Here is a 23,021-nt window from a genome sequence, read left to right on the forward strand (position 1 = left end):
ATGGAGGGTGAACGTTCTAGACTGACCGTGCATTCTAGGTTACTCTCATGCCTTTCTTAGGCAATATCCTGTATGAAACCTTTTCTCGGACGACATAACTTTAACTAATTACCTACAGCGAGTGTGTACAAAAGCTGTATTATTCCTGGCGCGTAACTTGCCTGTAGATGCGTTTGAACGACACATAAGTTTCCTTTGTGACTTCATAAGCAAGTAGAGCATAGAAAGCAATTTAAACAACCTCTTTAGCAAAGTATTTACACATAGCTAAGAAAGCTATAAAAATGCCTTACTTATGTGCTACCGAAGGTCTTTTTATACAAAATTGAGAATTGTCTCCAATACAATAAGTTAAAAATTAAATTAATAAAATTTATAAATACTAGCTTTGTGTGTATAGTTTTGACTGCATTGCTCTGAAATAAGTCTACAGTATGTTACAATACTATGATTTACGCCCGTAATCATTGTCCAGCAATGTGCTGTACTCTAGATGTAAACTTTGATTCTGTATTTGTCTGAAGTAGCTTGCATAAGATCTCCCTAAACTCATGGCAGATAAAGATTTGTTAAAGTTGCAGACTTGAACAATATTAGGTAGACACTTCCCTTATAGAAACAAATTATCCTTGTACTTGGGTATAGATCCTGTCAAGTCTTGTCCAGCAGGCTTCATTCTAATAATTTCAAGGTGTGCTTTATACGAGAGCCAGACTGATGTAAGTCCGTTAACACTGCCTTTATTTGAAGAAACAAGAATAAACTCCATAGACCAAACATGCTAAATACTTGCGGCCGCAACCTTGTTTACCAAGCCAAGAATGCCCGCCGCAGTAATTGGTGAAGCCGACCTAGAAAAACCTTCTTCGAAGGGAAGACGTTCTTTCTCTACACGTTGTGAGCTTAATAGATTAACCAGGGATCGTGGACACATACCAAAAAGCACTCTAACCCATTCTGTCCTGGCATTGCCGTCGTCCAAGTTGCCAAATACAGACAGATAGAGAGCAGTCTCGATGAAGCTGAATTGAGTACCATCGGCTGTAAGATTGAATTTCGGGTTGGCAGCGGCAGCGGCTTGAAGACGTGCTACTCTGGCTTTCGCGGCTGTTGGAATCGAGATAGTTGAATCAGTAAAGTCAGACGCCACAGACTCCCAAATAGTCAGGTTGAACGAGTGGTTGTCGCCAAAATAGATGTCGTTGCGACTTAAACTCCCGTCATGCTCGATAACTAGTGTGATACGGCCGTCAGTTTCGAGCTGGTAATGGAAAAAACGAAAACTCACTCCCGTGGGTGTTGAGATCGTCCAAGTTGAATGTCGCGTTATTTCCAGTAGTAGAAGTGAGAAGGGCTTTTTGTCCAACCAGGGTGGTTGCAGCGGGATCCAAATTCACGGCAGCTGTAAAACCAGTAATGAGGTCTGCAAGAGAGACATTCAACCCATTGCGAGGGAGATACCCATGGTTGGCCAGAGCGTTAACCATGGGGCACGGGCTGCGGCCTGGTGCTTGTTAGACACGGACTTCGTAATTATTGGATTCAAGCCTTACGATCAGCGACATTCGGCGCAGACCAATCATTTGCACTACGCCGCACAGCAAATGCATCTGCTGTGAATGCAAAACATAGGAACAGCATAGACCCGATATTCATGATGGGCGAATGGACACGATGCAAACAAAAGATTGGAAGGTTCCTCAATAGAACAGTAACGAAGTTTGTACAACCGAAGAAGGGAGCTTACGGATGTCTTGAAAGTGAAGGAGCGGGCCTGTTTAAGTTCTACTTGAAGGCATCAGATGTGAATCATCTACTGCCTGCATTGGCTCGCGTCATCCCTTTTTTGCGCCTCATGCTGTCTAGCATGCCAAATCCAGTTATATGTGCGGAACGCGAAATTGCTATTCACCCCTGGGTGGATTTGATGGGGAGTGGTTGACGGGAAATACTCCTAATTAGGTAGGATATTAGCAGTCAGAAGCTTGTCAGCAATATGTAGTACGACCTCGCCGATGCGTGAATGACCCACAGTAACCAAACTTCTGAAGGTCATTATCGATATTCCCCTAGTCATATGTCGGGCTAATTCCCTTTTTGGACTGTCCCCGAGCATAACTCCAGGTGTCAATGCGCAAAAAAAAAACAAAAACAAAAAAACATCCTATCTACAATACTATGTTTAGTAGAGAATGATTGCCCTGCGACTAATGTAACCCGTGCTCTCTGTGGACTCTTCTTGCATTTCTACTTGTAGTAACTTTCCTTCGCGTTGAGACACAGTGCAGGCCAGAGGTTTTAAACATAGGGCTAAGTGTATTGGGGCTTTGATATTGTTGGTATAACAGGTGGGTGCCAATAACGGCAAAGCCTTTCGGCTGGTTGGAGCAATAGATCTTTGATTGATTATCTACTATTGCCCGAAGAGTAGAAGGAATCTAGAAGAGGGGTTCTGGCCGGATGGGCGATATATATAGGGGCTGTAACCGGCGTCCCAGTTGTTCTGGTTCCAGATATCCCTGCAGGATATTAATGATGCCATTTGTTCCAACAGATATATTACTGGTTAAATTGGGTTGGCCCAACTCATAGGGCTCAGAGAGATTAATGTCGCGATGCCCTCATGCCACCGCGCAGCTTTGCGAGATTTCACCGCCGGAATATCTGATAATTCGGCACCAAGTACCCCAATCCACCCCAAAGATACGTATGTCTACTTTTCGGGCCAGGAAGTCTTACACGTAGACATCTAAGCCGTTTCCCTATGACTTTTCGTACCCGAAAAAGTGGTCCGTGACAGTCATAAAAAAAAACAAAAAAAAACCTGTGTTTCGAGTATTAATAGAAGCTGTAGTGCAGGAGACAATGGCAGGCTCCGAGCTGGAAATGCGCAAGAGAGAAAGAGAGAGCGAGAGCGAGAGCGAGGGCGACCCGTGCGGCCATGCACCAAATATGTAGCGCATTGAACAAGCCAAGGGTGCAGTTAGCAAAGCGGACAATTCTGCTTACTGCCCTTGAGTCAGTGTCTCATAGAGCGTTCTTCAATGCCTAATCTAGGACTTAGAGTCTTCTGCGAAGTGCCGCGCAAGTAGCCATAGTTCTCTTGATGTAGCAGTTGGTCATAGGAACAGACATTGTGTTGTCTTGTAATTCTAGATAAGTTAATACTCAGTGGTGGATGCGCAGGTGGCTTGCTTGATAAATTCCCAAATTATCACATTCTCATCACCCACACTCCGTATGCAGACATGTCTATTAAAGCGAGACTCTGTACTTGAAAAATAAAGAGCACAAATACTGGCATCCAAACGGTATGCGCAGGGGTACTGCAAACTTGACGCCTTACTAGGCAGTTACTCTAACTACTTGAAAATCAAAGCTTACATTGTATGTTGAGCTTAGATGAACAATTTAGACGTTTTGTTAATGAATTGCATGGGTTGCAAGACTTGAAAACTAGAATCCATGCGCTGATTGGTCTCCTCAAACTTTCGACAAACTTTGGACCCATACTAAAGTCCTCGTTCTTTAATGAGATCCTTGATGTGTTTGATCAGCAATGGTCCAACCTTATTCGCAATGAATTGATCCCCTTGCTGGTTGGGGTGCACGCCATCCTGTTTGTTCATTGCAAGTGTATAGCCAGCAGCCGTGGAGCAGTCGGCGAGCAGAATGGGCGAGCTGGTGGAGTTTTGAGATCGGGCCCAATTAGGGATTTGCGCGTTCACAGCATTGACTCCGTTCATGTTGTAAGACAGCGGTATCAGTTGATCGACCACAATTTTCATCCGGGGGTTAGACTGTCTCATCAGTCCGACGATCTTTGTGTAAGATGCGATAATGTCGCCCGTTGCCCGACCATTGGAAACGTCATTTGTGCCAAGCATGAACTGAACGATGTCCGGTTTAAATGTGTTGAGCCATCCTTGGATATACTGATTGGCAATATTGATAGACAACCATCCTGAGTGGCCTTCGTGGTTGAGATCGAATGACCCTGACTGAGCCCGACAATTGGCTGGGTTATTACTCATGGTGCCAACGAAATCTACCTGGCTAGCAAGGTTCTCCTTGACTAACATGTCCCAAACCAATGCTCGCCAGCATGTGATCTCGGTGATAGAGTCGCCAAGAGGCACTAAGGAGATAAGTTGTCAGAGGTGGGACATTTCATAGAAAGTGGCACATGGACTAACAGATTTTGATCCGACTTTGCGCAACAGCGCTTATCACCAAGCCCAAACCAAGTAGAATGCTGGAAGCCCGCATCTCGAACTAAGATAGAATGTTTTGATTTGAGGGGTTCACTGACCATAACCTTTGCAAAAAGATGAATGATATAAGAGACAGAGACTGAACCCATAGGATATGTTTCTTTATAAAGTTATAAGTAGGAACAATATAATACGTATCTGGATATTTTGCATTGTCGGGAGAAGTAAGTCTGCATCTCGACTTAGCTATTAGGCTATAGGGATAGTTGCATTTTAGAGCTAGTTTGTACAAAGTTTTCCCACCAGTCAGAAACCATATTGCAACACAGCTTTGATAATATAACCATGGGTAATTTTTGCGCAGTAATTCCACCACTCCCGGCCTATCATATAATTTGTTCGTTAAATCCAAGACACGCAGGGTGGTGTGAAGTGTATTAGAGTAGACGTGCCTTTTAGATTAATAACCGCTACTCCTCTCCATGACCTAGGAATTTAGTCATAACTCCTGCTTGAATTGACAGGTAATACATTTTGTACGCGGGGTTCAGTAGCTAATCTCTGTAGTGTTCCTGTATGAGCCGTTCACATTCCAGAATTGACATTAGCTGAATGTTGCCTAGGGGCCTCACTGGTGGGTTTTATAACCCCCTGTCGCGAACAGGCGTTCATGGAGGCAAGTACTTGTCCGCTTCACTAGATCCACGGAGGCCAACACTCCAGACTTCGTGTTATCTAATAGAGGAAAATAAATAATGCCCTTCGTAATATTTTTTGCTCCAATGTCTGGGCTGGGCAAGATAAACTGGGCAAGATAAGCAGTAGGGTTTGCTTGAAGTTAGTGTGGTGTAGAGGTAGTGTCCTGGTCCTCTTCAAACCTCTTGCCAAGCTAAATAACAAAAAACATAAGTTGACGAAAACAATCTTAGTAAAGTTCACCCATCCTTTCTAATCGGAAAGATACAGAAAAGTCTTTAGGAAAAGACCAATAATACAAGTTTTGTAATGCAATTTATCGCTATGACTAGCCACACTGGTAAACGGGCGTTTCAGTGGCCCAATATGCATACAAATTCTTATTACCCTTTTGATCAAGTCTGGTCTGCTTTCTTCCCTCTTTTATTTGCGTTTTCTCCTCGCACCTATGTTGTGTCGTTATCATTGAGCGCTGTTGAGAAGGCGACAAGTGCATCAACGTCCTTCGGTCCTTTGCTTGCATATTCGCCTTGTGATACGACGCATCTGCCCGGTTCCGTTCTTCTCTCTTCAATAGAGGTTGTATGTTGCGCATGCCAGGGTTGAGTTGCACTTTGCTAGACCCCTTGTCGGTGTCAGGTTTCACCAGAGCATGTCTAGGTTGTGAAGACAGTTCCCGAGATTGACGAAGGAATCGAGAAAAGGGAGGGGCCGGTTTTACTGAGAATTTCTTTGACGCAATTCTCCCTGACGGTAAAAGCAATGAGTCTTCATCGACCAGCAGTGACTTTCGATTTAAGCCTGCTGATGACTCCTTTTGAATTTCCTCCTGGCCATTGCCCTTGCCCCCATTCTCTATGTCGTTTTTCGGCCCAGAGAAGTCATAAAACTCGGTAAACTCCGAGTCCTGCTCTGAAATGTCGAATTTGCAATGGCCCTTGCTAGTCATATGCTGTTGTATAGCTTGCACCGTAGCTCTTTGTCTTCCGCATTGCAAACATTCTCGATAACCAAAAACAATCAGATGCAGATATTTGAAAAGTGTCTCAGGGTCGACTACCAGATGTTGCTGAGATGGAACAAACAGGCCATGTGACTTTTGCATGTGTATTACACTGTTGGTGAAATCTGGCGAGAATTTAGGACAGAATAGACATTGTCCAGACGTGAACGGTGGCATAACCGGTTCGGGAGTGTCAGTCAATCCACGGGAAGCAGTTTCCATAGAAACGGTTCCCGAGCTCGGTAAGAAACTCATTTGGGGGGTTTCGGACTGGTGTAGTTCTAGTTGAAGTGGTAGGTGTTGCTAAGTAACGGAATAATAAGTTGCTTTGGTTGGAGTCTGCGTTAAAATATGACGATGTTGTTATGCTTAGATGTAGAATTATCTAACAATGGCTAGCCAGATTCTCTTCTTATTTTATAGCTGCTATGTCAAAATATGCTCCTGCAATACTTATAAATTAGATCCTTCACTGATTGCAGTGGCTTGATGGCTGTGCAGCTGCGGCCCTCATGAGTCATAGCCTATCACCGATAGTCCTTAGCTTTTCAAGACCATAGAGTAACCCTATTGTAGAAATCCACCAACGATATCCTCTTCCTAGTCGTTGACAAGATATGATTCATAATGAACAATGAAACCACTGTAACACAACGACCTAGATACAGCCTAGCTAACTTGGTTCCTACAATGACCGTCCTCTTACGGATAAGATAAGTTTTGAAGGCATCAAATTGACTACATGCACTGTGTCCATTTTAGGACTTAGCGTGCCTTTTACAAGCACACCTGTAAAGTCGCAAGCCCTCCTCAAGACTGCAATATCAGTAAGACGCACTTACGAGGCTAATACTACCACTTAGCGATCCCTAGTCGTTTGGTTGATCTGTGATGCGGCACTCCACTGGACCTCTTGTGACCTAGCATTTGGCTCCTTGACATTGAATTCATTATAATGCAACAACACTGGGAGCGACGAGAGCATTGTCGGTTTTTTTTAGATCAACCCTTCTTGCGAACTTTGGATCCAAAGGGCTGTTTCCGGTTAAGAACACGCTTGCATGGATGGGATGCTTGAGTTGCAGCCATGGCTGTAATGATAATCTTAACATTAACGTTTGTTGAAAGGCCCACATTGGGCGAAGTTGTGAGGCAATAGGGAAAGGGATTTTACCTGTTGGCCGCTTTAAAGCTAACAGTCATCATCAAGGCTGAATGTTAAGGTCTTGAGGGTGGATGCACCTTTGCCCAAGTTAGTTACCTGAAATGGTAGCGGTTAACGCGGCGCGACAAGGGGCTGGCTCGGTGCTTCCGAGAGCTGATCTCAGCACAAAAGACCCCAGCGAGTTCCCCATTGGTTCGTCAAGGTCTCAACCAAACGTCCGTGGATGCTGCGTCTCAGCTTGCTAGCGGCTTCTTGATCGAGATGATTCCACCTTAGGAATTAGCCGGGGCTATAACCAAAGAGCTCCTTAGGGAATATCAATCAACCTAATGCGTTGGTGTTGGGACACTTCGAGAAGGGCCTAAAATAACACGATTTTGGTTGATCTAATATCCAACGGTAAAAGAATTGCGACAACATTAACTCATTACAGCCTCTGCGTGACCAACACCCCTGGGCTGTGCACAGGACTGTATAACACGGTAAAAAAACACTGAGGGGCCAAGAGTCAGAGAAGCTGAAAAGTATTACAGCCATATATTCTTCACTAATGCGAAGCTTGGCCCTTTATTGGCCATTGTGTGCAATCAAAACACGGAGTCCTTTGACTGCACAGAGAGTCACGCTAGAGTTGACTTTGGAAAGCGCCATCAGAACAGAGTGGGCTTTGGGTTAGTGTTGTCAAACTTTGGCGGCATTGGGAATGGTAAAACGGTAAGCTTAAACCACGATGAACTTTAGGTCTGTGATGCTGTGGCTTAGATGACTGATACCGAGAAAAGAAGTATGGTTGCATTTCTAGAAAATTCGTAATAGTTCGACGCCAAAAAAGTTAATCTTGAAGGTATATTGCGAAGCGATAGGTTTCTCAAACTTCAAGGCTGTTAGTTGACCTCAGAGAACGCCTACAAAGTTGTTCCTAGGATAGCGTATTCTGACTAAGGGCCACCATTACTCAAAACATTATATATACGTATTAGCAGAATCCCTCTGAGGCTCTAGAGGGGCTTTCTTTGATATAAACACTCATGAGAAGTCAGCGCGAAGCTTGAACAAAGTTATTCAAGTCACATGCACCAATTACGAATGCTGATAGTAGAAAATCAATAGACAGAAAAGATCTCTAGTTTCATTTCCAGTTTTTTAACAATATAGGATTCGCAAGCTCACGCTCCAAATTTGTCAATCTAACTGAATCGTTGATTTTCCAGATTTCCAAGCCCTCAATGCAATACAACAGCAACATAACTAACTATAGCTAATGATTTACCAGCCAGTTTCGGAACTTCTTAGCAGCCCTGCTCTATAACAGAGACAAACTATTTAAGGAATCCCCTTTCACGCCAACTCCTTAACACCAATTTCAAATACTCCTTATCCACAGCGCCATACCCGGCCAACGTTCTCGAATGCTCTCTTGTCTGCGTAGTACCAAGCAATACGCCACCACAGGACATACGCCTAAAGTCATTCTCGAAGAAATCAGCTAGCAAACTCGCTGGGTTCATCATATCAGGCCCAGGCTTTTCTCGACCGCAGCTTGGCGGTGGCCTGAAGTCTCTGACACGTCGTATCCAGTCTTCGAACGGCACAACACTCAAGATGTCTCCCGGCACAAGTTCCTCAGCCAAGACTCTCATCACCTCTCTCCATGGCTGCCGAATCGGGTTATCGATATTGTAAAATGGATAGCAGGTCTGCCCATTCTTTTTCTCCCCTGACGTGGGTTGGAAAAGCAAGTCGACGCACGATTTTGCCACGATATCCACCGGCGTCCAGCTCATAACACTTCCCTCGCCAAAGTCCGGCAGTGCCTTAAGTGTCTGGCTCGACTTGATCAAGAAAGGCACATGCTCTGACGGACTCCAGACACCATTCTTGCTAGCTCCAGCAATCTGCCCCAGCCTCACGCTCATAGCGTGAAATCGACCTGAGTCTTTGTGCAACGTTCCGTCCAGCAAGCACTCACAGATGTACTTGGCATCGCCGTAGCCGGTGGGTAGTACAGATGACAATGACATGCGCTCCTCTGGAATTGCCGCTTTTCCGGTACGGAGAGGGTAATGGCCCACTACGGCAATACTTGAAATGAACTGGAACGTCATCTTGAAGGCAGGGTCGTGATGGTGGCGACGGTAATTTGTTGCACGTCGTGAAAGTATCAACAAGTTCAGCAGGCCCTTTAGACTTGGCTCAAAGCGTTGAACGGGCCACTTGAAAGACATGGGCCAAGCGTTGTGGATAATGTGTGTAGTACTGCTGACAAGTTGCGCATAGTCTTTTCCTGTCAGCCCAAGGAGCGGCTTGGAAAGGTCTGCCTCGAGAACCACCAACTTGGCTGCAGCTTGTCCGTTGATTGGTATACCCCTCTCGGCCATGACTTGTTTCTGACGCTTTTCTGGGTCGCTCTCATCCTTGGATCGCCTGTTGAGGCAGAATACCCGAGTTGTAGATGGGATCGAAGCACAGATGTCCACAAGATGTGACCCAAGGCTTCCTGTAGCGCCAGTGATCAAAACTGTCGTGCCTGGAGTTGATGATGACGAATTTTCCAGAAACGCAGAATCCTCTGCCGCTGCCAGATCATAGCCCTCGACTAGATTGGTAATGAATCGGTCCACTACAGCCTGTCGAGCAGCACAGTCAGTGGACTCGCTTCTCATGGGCGGCAAAAAGCTCGTGCGGGCGCTTGTCTCGTACCTCAACGAAGATGGATCTGCCATAGCAATCACCAGTTTCTCAATCTCACTCTCCTTTGTTGAACCTTCAGTCCAGTCAACAAGACCATACCCAGCTGACTGCAAGTCTTTGCGCCACCTGGTCTCATGCGTGAGTGCATGTGACCGGCCGTCTTCGAAGAGCCACCACCCTTCAAATAGCCCAAATACAAGGTCAACCCAATACGGCGTGCGCGTCATTTCAAGCATTAGGAGAAGACCTTCAGGGCGGAGGATCTTGCGTATGTTACCGGTAGATACGACCAAGTCATGTGTAGCATGTACGGCGTTACTGGATACTACAATGTGCTGTGTCCCAAGCAGGTCTTGGTCAGGAACTTTTTCGATATCGTGTGTCCGGAACTTCATGAACGGATACTCTTTGCCCCACTTCTTTCGCGCGGCGGCCACAAAAGATGGTGCGAGATCCGTAAAGGTGTACTCGATAGGCACGCCTAGACTGGCCAACAGGGGCACCAGTCGCTTGGTTGTTCCCCCCGTCCCAGCGCCCATTTCAAGGATCTTGAGCGGGCCGCTGCTTGGGTTTCTTCCGAGCTTTTTGCCTAGTTGAATGAAGAAGTCGTCCATGAGTTTGTATAGAGCTTGATTCAGTGGCCAGTCGGCATAAAAGCTTGAGACGAGCTCGCGCCCCTCAGCAGAGCCAAAGATGAGCTTTACGCCATCCGTTTTACCGCTCAACACCTCGGCGAGGTGGTCGCCGGCGTATTTGGTAAGCTTGTTGGCGGTGCTCTGATCTGGAAAACGTGTCGTAAGCTCTCGATAGATTGACTCGCTGGAGCTGGATTGTGCAAAAGGCACTGCTGTTCTGGTGATAGTGTCATTGCTGTTGACAATGATTGTCTGCGTCTCGGTCTCCAGCATGCGATACAGATACCTGACCAAATGCCCTTGCCCTTCTTTGTGCGGCACAAATGCCAACGTTGTACCGGACGGAACACTTCGGAGTGGTTGGTTCAACTTTTCAAAAGTATCAAGGGTGAGGGCAATCGTCAACTTCGTCTGCAAGGGAAGCGCCTCGTCAACATAGGCCTTCTGACCTTGTTCGGCGATTCTGCCATCTGTCAGAGTTTTTGTCTCTTGGAAAGCATGCATAACGTCGTCGAATGAAAGAAGCGAGTTTGTGCTGGAATCAGTACTCAATCTACTGGTTCCCTTGCTTTCGGCTGTAATTGTGTCAGGCGAGGTTGGTCGCGATGATACATCAGCATCTGATCTGCTCTTCGCCTCCCATTCGCCAATTTCCCAACTACCATCCAGACTTGAATCAAGAGACGTAGGTGTGTCGACTGAATTGCTGTCGCCCCCTAGAGTCCTTTGGACCAATGCGATAAGTCCAGGTAGGTCGACAATGTCGATGAGCTCACTCTCAGGAAGAGTAATTTTGTAAGCAGCTTCAATCTCGTGTGCCATCTCCATGCCTACGAGTGAGTCTATCCCGAGGTCCGCAAGCTGGCTGTCGTCTTTGATGTCAGCTACTTCAATGCCGGACAATTCAGCCAGAATAGCCTTGACTCGGGGTACCACATCGTTCTTGGGCTGTTGCTTTGGCTTCGTGGTATTTATTGGCTCGGGCTGCTTTGTGAAAGCCTCTGGGCGCTGGGCAACAGCCTCTGGGCGCTGGGCAACAGCCTCTGGGCGCTGGGCGACAGCCTCTTGCTGCTGGAATGGCTGTCGATCCGTGCTCGGCAACGGAATGGCGCTCGAACTTGGAGCGCTGGCATGAAGCTCATCTTCGGGTTTTCCAGCGGTTAGACGCAACAGTAGCCTCTGCAACGATGTTTTTTGGCACTTGCTGTACCCAATACCGAGAATGACCTCACACAACGATCCGTCTGCAGCATCAAAAATAAAGACGTCGGTGAGTGTCGCCTTGTCGGATGTCCGGGCATTGGCGGCGAAGACATTGAAAGCTTGTGGCGGGGGTTTTTTCAGAACTTTTGGCGAGCGAATCCATTGCTCAATACCGTTTGCGATGAAGACTTCTCCCGGTGTACGGTCGGCAGCCATGCAGTTGGCCCAAATACCGCCGAGCTGGCAGAAGGTGTCGGCGAGGTGAGCATCGTACCAGGACTCGTTTTGCGTATTCTTGCGCACCACTTGCGCCGCTGACTCGGTGCCCTTTCCAACGAGCTTCGTGACTCCTCTGTACTCCTCGCCGTACTCGACTATATCCGAGAATAGCATGTAGATTGTTCGTGTCCCTAGGACGTCGTCGACATTGTTGCTGTTCAACATATCGACGCACCGCTGATGACTAAAGAGGCGTTCATACCGCGAAAGTTCCGCCATGAGGGAATGATCATGACTAGAGCGGAATTCCAGCTGTCCCGAAGTATGGGACAACTTATCGTATTCGTTCGCTCCCGTACTATAGATCGTCCAATCCCATATCATGGCTTTCGTCTCGATAGCATCAATCCACAGGGACCTTCCTGGGTCGCGACAGATGGGCGATAGGAATTTCACATCGTGCGTCTGCGGCACTAGACTCGACAACTCGGGCCTCAGCTCAGACAAGGCGTTAAGGACGAAGCCTGTCTGGATCGTAGCCGGACATATAGGAGCTGCCTGCGCGATCAGATGACCTTCAAGAGATTTTTGGTATTCTGCCATTGCAGTATTGATCTGGAATCGAACATGATGATCGCTGCCTTCTTCCTTGTAGCCAGCAAAGGTTATCAGACGCTGAGGCTGCGGGGCTTGTACGGGTGCAGCCTGGGGGACTACATCGACTGCCGGCGCACTCGATTTGAGTTCCATCCAGTGTGATGACTTCTCGAACTGGTAGGGAGGAAGCAGAAGCGGTGTGTGTTCCGAAGTATTCAAGGCATGATGCCCCCAGTGGTGGGCAGCGAGGCCCGCCTTCCATAGATTTACTGTCGCATCAGTGAGCTTGTCCCAGCCGTCGTCGCAGTTGGTGATGTTGATTCCCTGGAAATGGGATCCATCTGGGTTTCCAAGCGCACGGCTAGCCATAGAGGTGATTGTCGAGTTGGATCCTACTTCAAGGAAAATGCTCGAAGGGTGTTTCCTATGGATACGCTCAATGGCCTGACAGAAGTATACTGGCGAGCGCATATGCTCGGCAACATAGCTGGGCTGCATCCTCGTCGCGGGTGTAAGAGTCGAGGTTCTCTCAAGAGGCAACACAGGCTCGCGGAATTTCAATTCTTGAGCCAATTCCTCAAGCCGTTTCATGAGAGGATCGACCAATGCACTGTGGAATGCATTGGTCACGTTAAGCCTCTTGACCCGGCACGATGACGAGCCGCGCTTCGAGACCGTATCTGCGACGGCGTCGATTGCGGTAGCAGATCCAGCGACCGTGAAGCTTCTTGGTCCGTTATAGCAGGCAATAGTAGCTGGCCCTGCATCAGGGCACGCCTGAGCCGATTGGTCAAGGAGTGATTGAACTTCGCTCAAATCGGCCTCTATTGCCATCATGGCACCCTTTTCGGGCCCCCAAGCATCTCTGATAAGTGTGGCACGACCGACAATCATCTTGACAGTGTCATCGAGAGAAAGCGCTCCCGAAACACAAAGCGCAGTGAGTTCTCCGAAGCTATGGCCTACAACTGCCACGGGTTTGACACCGGACTCAATCCAGCTCTTTGCACAGGCATACTGGAACGCGAATAGAGCCGTCTGCAATGTTACTGTATCCGTGATGGCTGTTCGTGCGAAGATGGCCGGAAAGATGGATCCAGCACCAATTGATCTCGCTTTGGCATCAACCTCGTTGATATGCTTCCGGAGCACTGCTACACGGTCATACACGTTCTTGTCGAGGCCGATATAGGATGAGATCTGCCCCCCAAAACAGAGAACAACCGGCTTTGGAACTGGTCGATCCACCGGCAAGACTCCAGAACCAGTCCCTGACGCAACTGATGTCAAGATGTGCCTTATATCATCCACTGATTTCGCGGTGAAAACAAGTGCTCTCTGGAGCTGACGGTTGCTTTGACGGGCGACATTGAAGGAGATGTTTGCCAAGGCTGCAGTCTTGCCCGCTTTGCCGTCCAAGAAATTTTTCAGAACTTTCGCATACCGAGCGAGAGCATCGTCGTCAGAAGCACTAAGCCAGAAGGGATATCTGCCAGCAACAGCAGGTGGGTTCATTGCTCTCTTCCCGGTCGGCTGAGTGACGATCATGGAAGCATTGGAACCCGAAGCGCCGTAATTGTTGATCAAGGCTGCCCGGAAATCCTCTTGCCATGGCTCCAAGCTCGTTGCGATGCGGATATTATCTTGTGGCGACGCTCCAATGGCAGGATTAATGGTCTTGAAGCTCGCTTGCGGGGGGATCATGCCCTTTTGGATCATAAGCAGAATTTTGATCGCTGACACAATACCTGAAGCACATTCGGTATGCCCTACCAAGCCTTTGACGGAGCCGAGAACCAGAGGGCCGCTGCGATTGGGTCCGGCCAAAACCTTCCGGATACCACCGTATTCTGCGGGGTCCCCTACAGCCGTTCCGGTCCCATGAGCCTCGACAACTGATATCTGGGCTGGAGCGATTCCTGCCCGAGACGTGACAGTACTGAATAAATCAGAAAGAGATGGCGCGTTAGGGACGAATATCGGCGTGCAGTTCAGGTTTTGTTGCACCGCGGTCGCAGGAATGACACCCAATATCTGGTCACCGTCCGCAATAGCCTGAGAGTGTCGCTTCAAAAAGAGAGCGCCCACACCGTCACCTCTACAATAGCCATCAGCCGCAGCATCGAACGGCTTACATTGACCAGTAGGGCTCAAGAACGAAGCCCCGGCCAGGTTCTGAAACCACACAGGGCTCGTCATGACGTGAGCCCCTCCCGCGAGGGCAGCGTTGCAGTCTCCGCTAAGAATGGCCCGGCACGCCTGGTGAACAGCGACAAGGGAAGAAGAACAGGCCGTATCAATCGTCATGGCTGGTCCTGTCCAGTCGAATTGATGGCTAATCTTACCGGCCACGAATGCCTGGAGATTTCCCGTCGCTGCGAATGCGTTCGGCGGATGACACGCAACGTTATCGTAATAATCGTTCCCTCGCAGACCAATATAGCAGCCGACTGACCTCTCGGGGTTGTTGGCGTTGAAGTAGCCAGATTGCTCTACGGCCTGGTAGGCAATCTGCAACATCCAGCGCTGCTGAGGGTCCATGGTTGCGCTCTCGCGGGGGCTTCTCTTGAAAAATTTGTGGTCAAACTGATCTGCGCCGGAGATCAGATTCGCAAACCATTTGCGCTTGGGGTCGGCTGGGCGGAACGGTGTCTGGAAGCTGAAGCGCTGACCCGTGAGCTCCTGATGCTGTGGTTCACCGGTGCAGAGGAGGTCCCAGAACTCTTCGAGACCATCGGCACCAGCCACCTTGCATGCCATGCCAACAACGGCAATGTCTGAGTGGGAAACACCCCGAGGAGCTCTCTCGAACATTATAGAATCGTGATCGGCCAGGTGGATGACATGCGGACGAAGCGAACGCATAAGAGAGGGTGGGACACAACGCTCCAATCCAAACTCAACGACGATGGGGTTGTCGTAGTTGACATTATTCTGTAGACTGGCAGCCTGGGCAGCTCTAAATGATTTCCACCATTGTGGTGGGTGAATAAGAATGGACTCGAGGGCTTGTTTATGCAAGCTGTTGTTGGTCAAGACAGACCCGTCTTTATCTGACCGGGTGGGAAAGACAAGGTCCCTTGCATCGGCGAAGTGAAACTCCGGGTGCCTATCGGTGAATTCCAATAGAGCGTCCAGATAGTCGAGGTTGCGATTGGAATGAAATGGTCCAAGAAGGCCGATTTCAGATGCAATGAGCGACGACTCACGCAGCCGCTGCTGCAGTGCCCGAATACTCGTTGCCGGGGTTGTTACGGTAGCGCGTGTCTCATCAAAGTGGACTGAGACGTAGTTCTGAAAGGATTAGTTAGCTCATTAGCAAACAAAGTATTGAATAGAGAAATTTCCGAATGATAGGGTTTCCAAATTTGTGCTATCGATTCAATAGGTTGATGGAATTGGCATCCGGCAATGTTGCAACTTACACCCTGGAACTCATCCAACGCCAGAATTCGCCTCGCCTCTTCACCACCCTCGGCCGAGTTCCATGCCACGCTGAGAGATCTAGTCGGCTCCAATGAGTTCTGAGCATCGACCACCATGCCGACAAGTAGACCGAGACGCATAGCAGCAGCGCCATACTTAGTCAAAAGATCTTTGTTGTCACCGGCACTGGAGGCGGCGAAAGCGCCCAGAAGTCCCGTACACAAGCCGAGCGTCTCCGTGTTGGCAACATCGCCTCCCGTCCTATCGTTCTTATGGTTGATGAATGCCGTGTATTGTGTGATCTGATAAGCGACGACAAGCGGAATGAGAAGAGTGTTCGGTAAAGGATAACTCAACTCAGGCACAACAAGAGTGTTCGGTAAAGGACAACTCATATCGGGCCATCTTTGGGAACCCTGGAAGGCTTCGAGTAAATCATGTAGCTGCTTTTTCCGTTTCGGGTCGGAGTCTTTTAAACTCGGAACCGAAGCAGTAACAGTTTCCCAGTACTCAGGAAGGCTCCCCAGAGTCTCAAGCACCCAGTCGAACTCCGTGTTCCCTACAACTACCTTAGAGAGCCTCTCTAAACCAGTACGGTCAAAGTCAAGGGCGAGGGGGCCAAAAAGCAAGATGCTGGGCCCTTGCGAATTTTCAAGAAGCTGGTTGAAAGTCAACATGATGGTGAAATCACATAGAGTTGGGCTAGTGTTGAGAGGAAGTGGTAAGAGGAGGGCAGGGCAGCGCGTTGAGGTGAGTTGAAAAGGAAATCAATTAACAATTTATGTGATACCAAAGGGTATTTAACCTTCGATTCCCCAGTGTGCATTCTATGCCACACACGAAAGCTATTGGCCCACATGTAACAACTAAGAGATGTGCCAAGAAGACAACCATGAATCCATGATTGACACCACACTCAACCCTGCATTGCCGGCTGTCAATTCTGTGTACAGTAACAAGACATGGTAGATCTCAGTCTACGAACCAATGAACTGAAGTCTAGCCACTAGTCAATCCCAGTACTTGGGCGGTTGATCTCCAAATGCTTGATTCGTAGCCGGACTTGCGGAAGGCACAAACTCTGTGCTGTCTCGAGTGCACGGTTAATGAACCATCGATGTATTGGTAATTCTAGCACCATAACCATCGTCATCAAAGTTCTATGGGTCCACCAAAACGATTCAAACACTTTTCCCCATACGACATTCCATTTTTGTCAATTTATTCGGCGACTTTTAGCAAGCCGGACCTGCTAGGCGTCATGATGGGCTCCTCCGGCTCCGGAAAGACTACCTTGCTCGATGTCCTCGTCCACCATAAGACGGACAACACGAGTCGCGGGTCGATCATAGGCGACAACCGTCCCCTGCTTGTTTTCTTTCAGCGATCTATTACACTTTTAGTGAGTGGAAAAGCTCAAACATTATTTCCTATACTGTCCGATAGCGTCCGCTTATTCATGAGGCAACGGGTTTCAACAGTGTTACATTATACTGTATTCATATTGACCTTGGGAATAGGAAAAAAAAAACACTTTTATTTACTTCCTATTATCTACAGGTTCTTCTTGAAAGGGACCTTCATTACTATAATTTTATAACATTCTCTCAGTGTTATGCAGACTAGGCTAATACAATACTAGGTTTTTTTTTTTTTCCTCTTTACCCAAGTAAACTAAGAAATGCATAAAGATTCATTAGACACTGTTTCGGCGCTGGAACAAACTAGACTATAAATGTACTGCAGAATGGCTTCGTTTGCCTCAGGGTCAATTTATGCTGCCATCTGCATTTTTAGCACTGGGTGGAACTTCGCATCAAGGCATGAAAGATTGATGTGTTAGCGGTAATCTAAATGCATTTAGCTTAGGGCTATCTTTAGACTATTCCAGATTCACTTTGGAACTCTCTACTGCATCTTTGGTCGCTTCGGTGTAATCTTCAACCTTGATGCTGTATGTCGAGTGCCTGAGTCTGCAAAATGCTGATAGTAGTACGCTTTGACTAAACTTAAGCATCTAACTAAATTACAGGGGTAATATACATACCTGATATCTGAGCTGACGAGCGCTGAGAGATGTATCTCCAGGCCTTACGGAGAGCATTTTGTGTCAAATTCTAGCCGTCATGTAGGCTTGAACTGAAACGTGGTTATTTGTTTCTGTAATAGTATACATCCTAGAATTCGCAACTAGACCTAGAACATACGACCTTTGATACATGTGATTCTGTTAGATCAGATACGCAATTGATTTCTCTTGTTAACCTTTATTACTAATCATCCTAAACGCTACAACCCTAGGCCGTAAACTGTTAAGCACGGGTCACAACTAAATATTAAGTTTAACAGGGTCTGTGCTTAGGCCATAGGAAGATCTTGAGTCAGATATAGAGTGTGGCTGGCCTGGGCTTCTAATGGTATGTTAGCCAACCTTATTGCTTCGAACATGACATGACTTAGGAAACTGCCCGGCGCACTGCCTGCCATACCTTGTATTGATCGTCAAAACGCCAGCAGTGGGGCGATTGCCCTATGCCCAGGAAGATCATGAATGTGTTGCTGGCATGGTCTTCCACTAAAATACTACGCTAGCCAATCTCATCAGTTCGAACATGACATGACTTGGAAAACTGCCCGGCGGACTGCCTGGCATGCCTTTATTGATTGTCAAAACGGAAGTGGTGGAGTGTTTGCCCTATTGTAGAAAATATCCGCAGGACTGTTAGTATTACACCGTATATTCACAGAATTAGCAGGCCTGTCACCAAGCAAGGTAGTAACTATGGAGGTTAGAGATTACCGTTTTTACTTTTACGCTGTCTCAAGAAAAACCTTTTACAAAACCATCAGGAAGGATGAGATTTGTGGATTGCTGCAGCCGGCGATTTCTTTCTATGCCAAGTCCTTGAATAGAACCGGCCACTAATTTTCAGTTCGCCACAAGGCTGGCTTGTAACTGAAAATGTGTGCGCCCAAAGTTGGTTGCCAGGCCGGTTGAAAGAACTATATTTAAAGGTGCATTCCATCCTGTGGCTAGACAGATTATTCCCTGCTTGACCAGGTCAAACTTAAGAGTAATTCGATTGAAGAATAAGATTTTCACTTTACATAACAGGCAACTTTTTTTTTTTTTCAAGACTCGAGACTGTATTGGTGTTGAGTATTTTCAATATGGCGGTAACCGATGGCACAAGCTCCACTCGCACGATCCCAACGGTCGACATCAGTGCATGGCTCTCGGACAGCGCCTCGGCGTCGGAGAAACAGAGGGTGGTAGACGACATGAGCAAAGCTTGTAGCACATATGGCTTCTTCTATCTTGTCGGTCACGGTATCACCCCTGAAATGCAAGCCAAGGCACTTGAAGTCGATCGTCTGTTCTTCTCCTTGCCCAAAGAAAAGCGTATGGAGGTGTGGATTGGCAAGTCTCTGGGCAAATCATTCAGAGGATATGAGCCCGCTGGTATGCAGACACACCATGAAGGTCTCCTTCCAGACACCAAAGAGGTGAGAGCATCAACTACAGACACATCTAGAGGCTTTGCTAATGATGTATGCTGCAATAGACTTTTATGGTTGGCAGAGAGGTGGCACTAGATGATCCTGATTGTGGTACATTCTCCACAGGCCCGAATCTCTGGCCGACATCTCTGCCAGATGACCAGTTCCGCATCCCCATCTTAGAATACCAAGCCAAGATGCTTGACCTTGTCGGCATCTTACTGAAGATCCTGGCACAGGGACTGCCTAAGGAATGGAACTGTCCAGAAGATGTCTTTGACAATCTTACCGTCGATCCTTCCATCCCTATGCGATTTCTTCATTATGCAGCTCAACCACAGCGCCCCGAGAATCAGTTTGGCGTAGCTGACCACACTGATTTTGGCTGCGTTTCGGTGCTACTGCAGGAACCAGGAACTAAGGGGCTTGAAGTTTGGTATCCGCCTACCGAGGAATGGGTGCCGGTTCCGGTCAAAGAGGGCGCGTTTGTCATTAATATGGGTGACATGATGCAAATCTATACCGCGGGTTATTACCGCAGTGCACGCCACCGAGTGCTTACAAATACAGACAAGGAGAGACATAGTGTAGCCTTTTTCTTAAACGGCAATTTGAAATTAGAGTGTAAGCCACTGGATGGGTCTGGAGGAGAAACGATTGTTGGGGAGCATATCCGGCAAAGATTGGTTGATACGATGGGAAAGGCTGGCGAGGTGCTCCAGTAGAGCTGTATTCCTATACTATAAGGTAAAATAAATGTCTATGCTCTATTCTTGTGTAGTCCCTATATAATAAGTATAGTGGCTAGTAGCTATAAAAACGGTTTTCTAAACTGCTAATATAGTTATAAGAAATATATGGTAAGTCAGTAATTTGATAATAGGTTTTCTACTAACAGTATAGCTAAGCTTAATACTCAGTAATAATAGTATTGACTTAACTAGTCTTGATTATTAGTAGCTAGTTAGATTGTTAATAAGTTATGATATAGTAACCCTGTACTACTGTTACTAAGTATTAACCTTAGCTATACCATGACTAGAAGCCTTACTATTAGATTACTAACTATAATAAAAGGATAGGCTTTCTACACATATAAGGGTCTAGTAGGGATAGTAATTAAATAGCTGTACGGATTCATCCGTAGATAATGCGTTTTGATCTTGAACGAGATTGTCTGAGACTGAGGGTACATTTTCTTTGAGCTCGGGACAAGCATGCTTCTCCAAAAGGGGAACAATTAGGCTGAAGTCTCTCTTAGGCGAGTTTTGTTAGATGCCGATAAGGTTTGTCGGCCTCGGTATTTTTGGGGCGAGTTGAAGGTGTCCGGATCCACATGACTCAGGAAGGCCGCTAAGGTTCTTGAGACTGAAGATTAGAGAGTATTTCAAAAACGACGACTGGCTGAGACTTACTGCTAGTCAAGCAGATCCACAAAAGAGTTTCGACTAGCAGGGGCATTGATAAGCCTTACGGTTAGTTTGTGGTTCTATCACCGCCGGCATGTTTTGTATAAGGACAAGTATTGCCCGATCTTCAACTACATTTATCGATTACACCTGTCAGTGGCCGGACATGGATGAGCGGTGTTTATGTTTGTCAGGTTACTTCTGACACACCCAAGGCACCTATTGCGTAATGAATGTGTCCGGTCAGTGCTATCTTTGTTAGTAAATCCCTGGTTCCTATCTTTGCGATGACAAACTACGAATCAGATATTTGCCAATGCTTCGATTCGATGGCAGGGTCGCAAATACAGCAACAGATAAAAATCCTCTGAAGTCCTATTTGACGTCAAGAATCCTTCCTTCACGCTATAAGTTGGAAACTGCATTATTGGTCTTTAATTCAACACTATACCCGGATTCTCTGTCACAATGAGACCTAACGACCAACAGTCCCCCTTTTCTGTCGCTATCGTTGGCGGAGGCATTGTAGGCTTCATTCTTGCAGCTGGGCTTCACAAGCGCAACATCAAAGTCCACGTATATGAGCAGTCGGGTGGCCCACGTGAGATTGGGGCTGGTGTGGCTTTCACAGGTGCTGGCCAAAGGTGTATGCGTATGATCGACCCGGCCGTTCTCAAAGCCCTTTATAGCAGTGGCTCTGTGCCACTCAGTGACTGTGGCGGTCATGATTTTCTGCGTTGGGTCGACGGATATGAACAGCCTAAGCCAGACGATCCTTACTATGAGACACCTCTCTGTGTACTTGATGCTGGGCCGAGGGGCTTTGAGGGTGTTAGAAGAGACGTACTGCTTGAGTCTCTGGTCAAGCTTCTGCCACCTGATGTGGTCTCCTGGAGAAAACGACTTGTCAATATTGAAGAACCAGGACCAGAAACGAAGCTGGTACTCAAATTTACCGATGGGGAAGAGGCTTACGCTGATGCGGGTACGTAATGTTTGTTTGCATCCCTTTGTGGTAATCCTCTGACCTCGTGTAATGTGCAGTTGTCGGTTGTGATGGGATTAAATCCCGCGTCCGCGAGTTGATCTTGGGAGAAGGAAACCCTGCCTCCTACCCGCATTTCGCGCACAAAGTTGCGTACCGCTGTCTCTTACCTTACGAAGCCTGTCACAAAGTTCTTGGCGACTGGAAAGGGCGTAATTTTCATATGCATATCGGTCCTAAGGCCCACATTCTTCATTACCCTATCGCCAACAAGACACAGATGAATTTTGTGGCCTTTCTTAGTGATGATAGCGAATGGTCTGATTGGCAACACATGGTGAGTACAGGCTCACGCAAGGATGTCGAAAAGGCTTTAGATGGCTGGAACCAGACCGTCCAAGACCTTGTGGCTCTGCTGCCTGACGACATGATGAAGTGGGCGCTGTTCGATTCCTGGGACTATCCTGCACCTTATTACAACAAGGGTAGAATTGTTTTGGCTGGCGATGCTGCACACGCAAGCACTCCCCACCACGGTACTGGGGCAAGCTGCGGCATCGAGGACGCCCTGTGTCTGAGTACTCTCCTTGAACAAGTGGTCAAAACGGTCAATAGTAATGGTGCCTCGACCAAACACAAGGCACTGGAAACAGCATTCAAGGTTTTTGACGAGAAGAGACGTACTAGAACACAGTGGTTGGTCAATAGTAGCCGCAGGGTTGTTGACCTCTTCCACCAGGAGGATTGGGCTATCCCCGAGAAAAGAGTCAAAGCTGAGACGTGTTTTGAGGAAGTGAAAGATAGGTCGCACAAGTTATGGCACTTTGACCCCGAGGATATGGTCAAGACAAGCATTAAGGACTATAACAAAAATATGAATGCTAATGAATAGTCGGGTCCTGTTGTAGTGATAAAATATTTACATGGGATATGACGCAAGATGATTTTTAAGTGGTCATATATCAGAATTTAGAATGATGTAATCATATATTTGTTTATCGCCTGTGGCATTCCAATGTACTTTGCTTTTCTATCAATAATAAGTATAATACCATCGAATGTCAGATTCAAAATGATCTAAAGCAGTCAAAAAGACATAGTCTACACTTTGCTGCCTTAAGTTCTGGCATACCACCTTGGTCAATGCTAGCGCACTTCTAATATCTATCTCTTGATCTACAGGCGTACCGCCTAGAAACACGTTGTCTATTTACTTGCTTGCTTGTATAGCTTACTCATAAACTACATTATATATATAATAAGTTACTGATACCTGC

The 23,021-nt window shown here is 47.1% G+C and overlaps 6 protein-coding genes across 6 annotated transcripts; 2 read left to right on the forward strand and 4 right to left on the reverse strand.

Moving 5' to 3' along the window:
* Nucleotides 1-386: 386 nt before the first annotated feature.
* LY79DRAFT_660233 (Chloroperoxidase) lies at nt 387-1,932 on the reverse strand. The gene is made up of 4 exons (XM_060562767.1): nt 1,554-1,932; nt 1,289-1,504; nt 937-1,233; nt 387-888 (listed from the first exon to the last, which is right to left on the reverse strand). The coding sequence occupies exons 1-4, from the start codon at nt 1,654-1,656 to the stop codon at nt 782-784; spliced, it is 723 nt and encodes a 240-aa protein (XP_060412881.1). The 5' UTR covers nt 1,657-1,932; the 3' UTR covers nt 387-781.
* A 1,580-nt stretch (nt 1,933-3,512) lies between these two features.
* On the reverse strand, nt 3,513-4,154 carry LY79DRAFT_689484 (SGNH hydrolase-type esterase domain-containing protein; the record flags this gene model as incomplete). Its single annotated transcript, XM_060564714.1, has 1 exon — nt 3,513-4,154. A coding segment is annotated over one exon (642 nt), but the record flags the coding sequence as incomplete, so codon positions are not given.
* A 1,084-nt stretch (nt 4,155-5,238) lies between these two features.
* On the reverse strand, nt 5,239-6,168 carry LY79DRAFT_518057 (C2H2 type zinc-finger-domain-containing protein; the record flags this gene model as incomplete). Its single annotated transcript, XM_060554996.1, has 1 exon — nt 5,239-6,168. The coding sequence occupies one exon, from the start codon at nt 6,166-6,168 to the stop codon at nt 5,239-5,241; it is 930 nt and encodes a 309-aa protein (XP_060412883.1).
* A 2,116-nt stretch (nt 6,169-8,284) lies between these two features.
* LY79DRAFT_689494 (uncharacterized protein) lies at nt 8,285-16,708 on the reverse strand (the record flags this gene model as incomplete). The annotated part of the gene is given in 18 exon segments (XM_060564715.1): nt 8,285-11,322; nt 11,338-11,581; nt 11,606-13,461; nt 13,474-13,650; nt 13,660-13,956; nt 13,966-14,171; nt 14,181-14,253; nt 14,290-14,342; nt 14,364-14,490; nt 14,512-14,598; nt 14,611-14,682; nt 14,692-14,798; nt 14,823-14,849; nt 14,859-15,146; nt 15,156-15,200; nt 15,216-15,717; nt 15,849-16,508; nt 16,688-16,708. Coding segments are annotated over 18 exon segments (7,767 nt in total). The 3' UTR covers nt 8,285-8,397.
* Nucleotides 16,709-19,020: 2,312 nt separating this feature from the next.
* Nucleotides 19,021-20,075, forward strand: LY79DRAFT_517874 (citrinin biosynthesis oxygenase CtnA; the record flags this gene model as incomplete). The annotated part of the gene is made up of 2 exons (XM_060554976.1): nt 19,021-19,356; nt 19,416-20,075. 2 exons carry the CDS (start codon nt 19,021-19,023, stop codon nt 20,073-20,075), a joined length of 996 nt encoding a protein of 331 aa, XP_060412885.1.
* Nucleotides 20,076-21,227: 1,152 nt separating this feature from the next.
* LY79DRAFT_580745 (salicylate 1-monooxygenase sala) lies at nt 21,228-22,636 on the forward strand (the record flags this gene model as incomplete). The annotated part of the gene is made up of 2 exons (XM_060560138.1): nt 21,228-21,744; nt 21,804-22,636. The coding sequence occupies 2 exons, from the start codon at nt 21,228-21,230 to the stop codon at nt 22,634-22,636; spliced, it is 1,350 nt and encodes a 449-aa protein (XP_060412886.1).
* Between the last annotated feature and the right edge of the window lie 385 nt (nt 22,637-23,021).

The sequence above is a fragment of the Colletotrichum navitas genome, assembly GCF_030913465.1.
Source record: "Colletotrichum navitas strain CBS 125086 chromosome Unknown LY79scaffold_40, whole genome shotgun sequence".
Taxonomy (NCBI): domain Eukaryota; kingdom Fungi; phylum Ascomycota; class Sordariomycetes; order Glomerellales; family Glomerellaceae; genus Colletotrichum; species Colletotrichum navitas.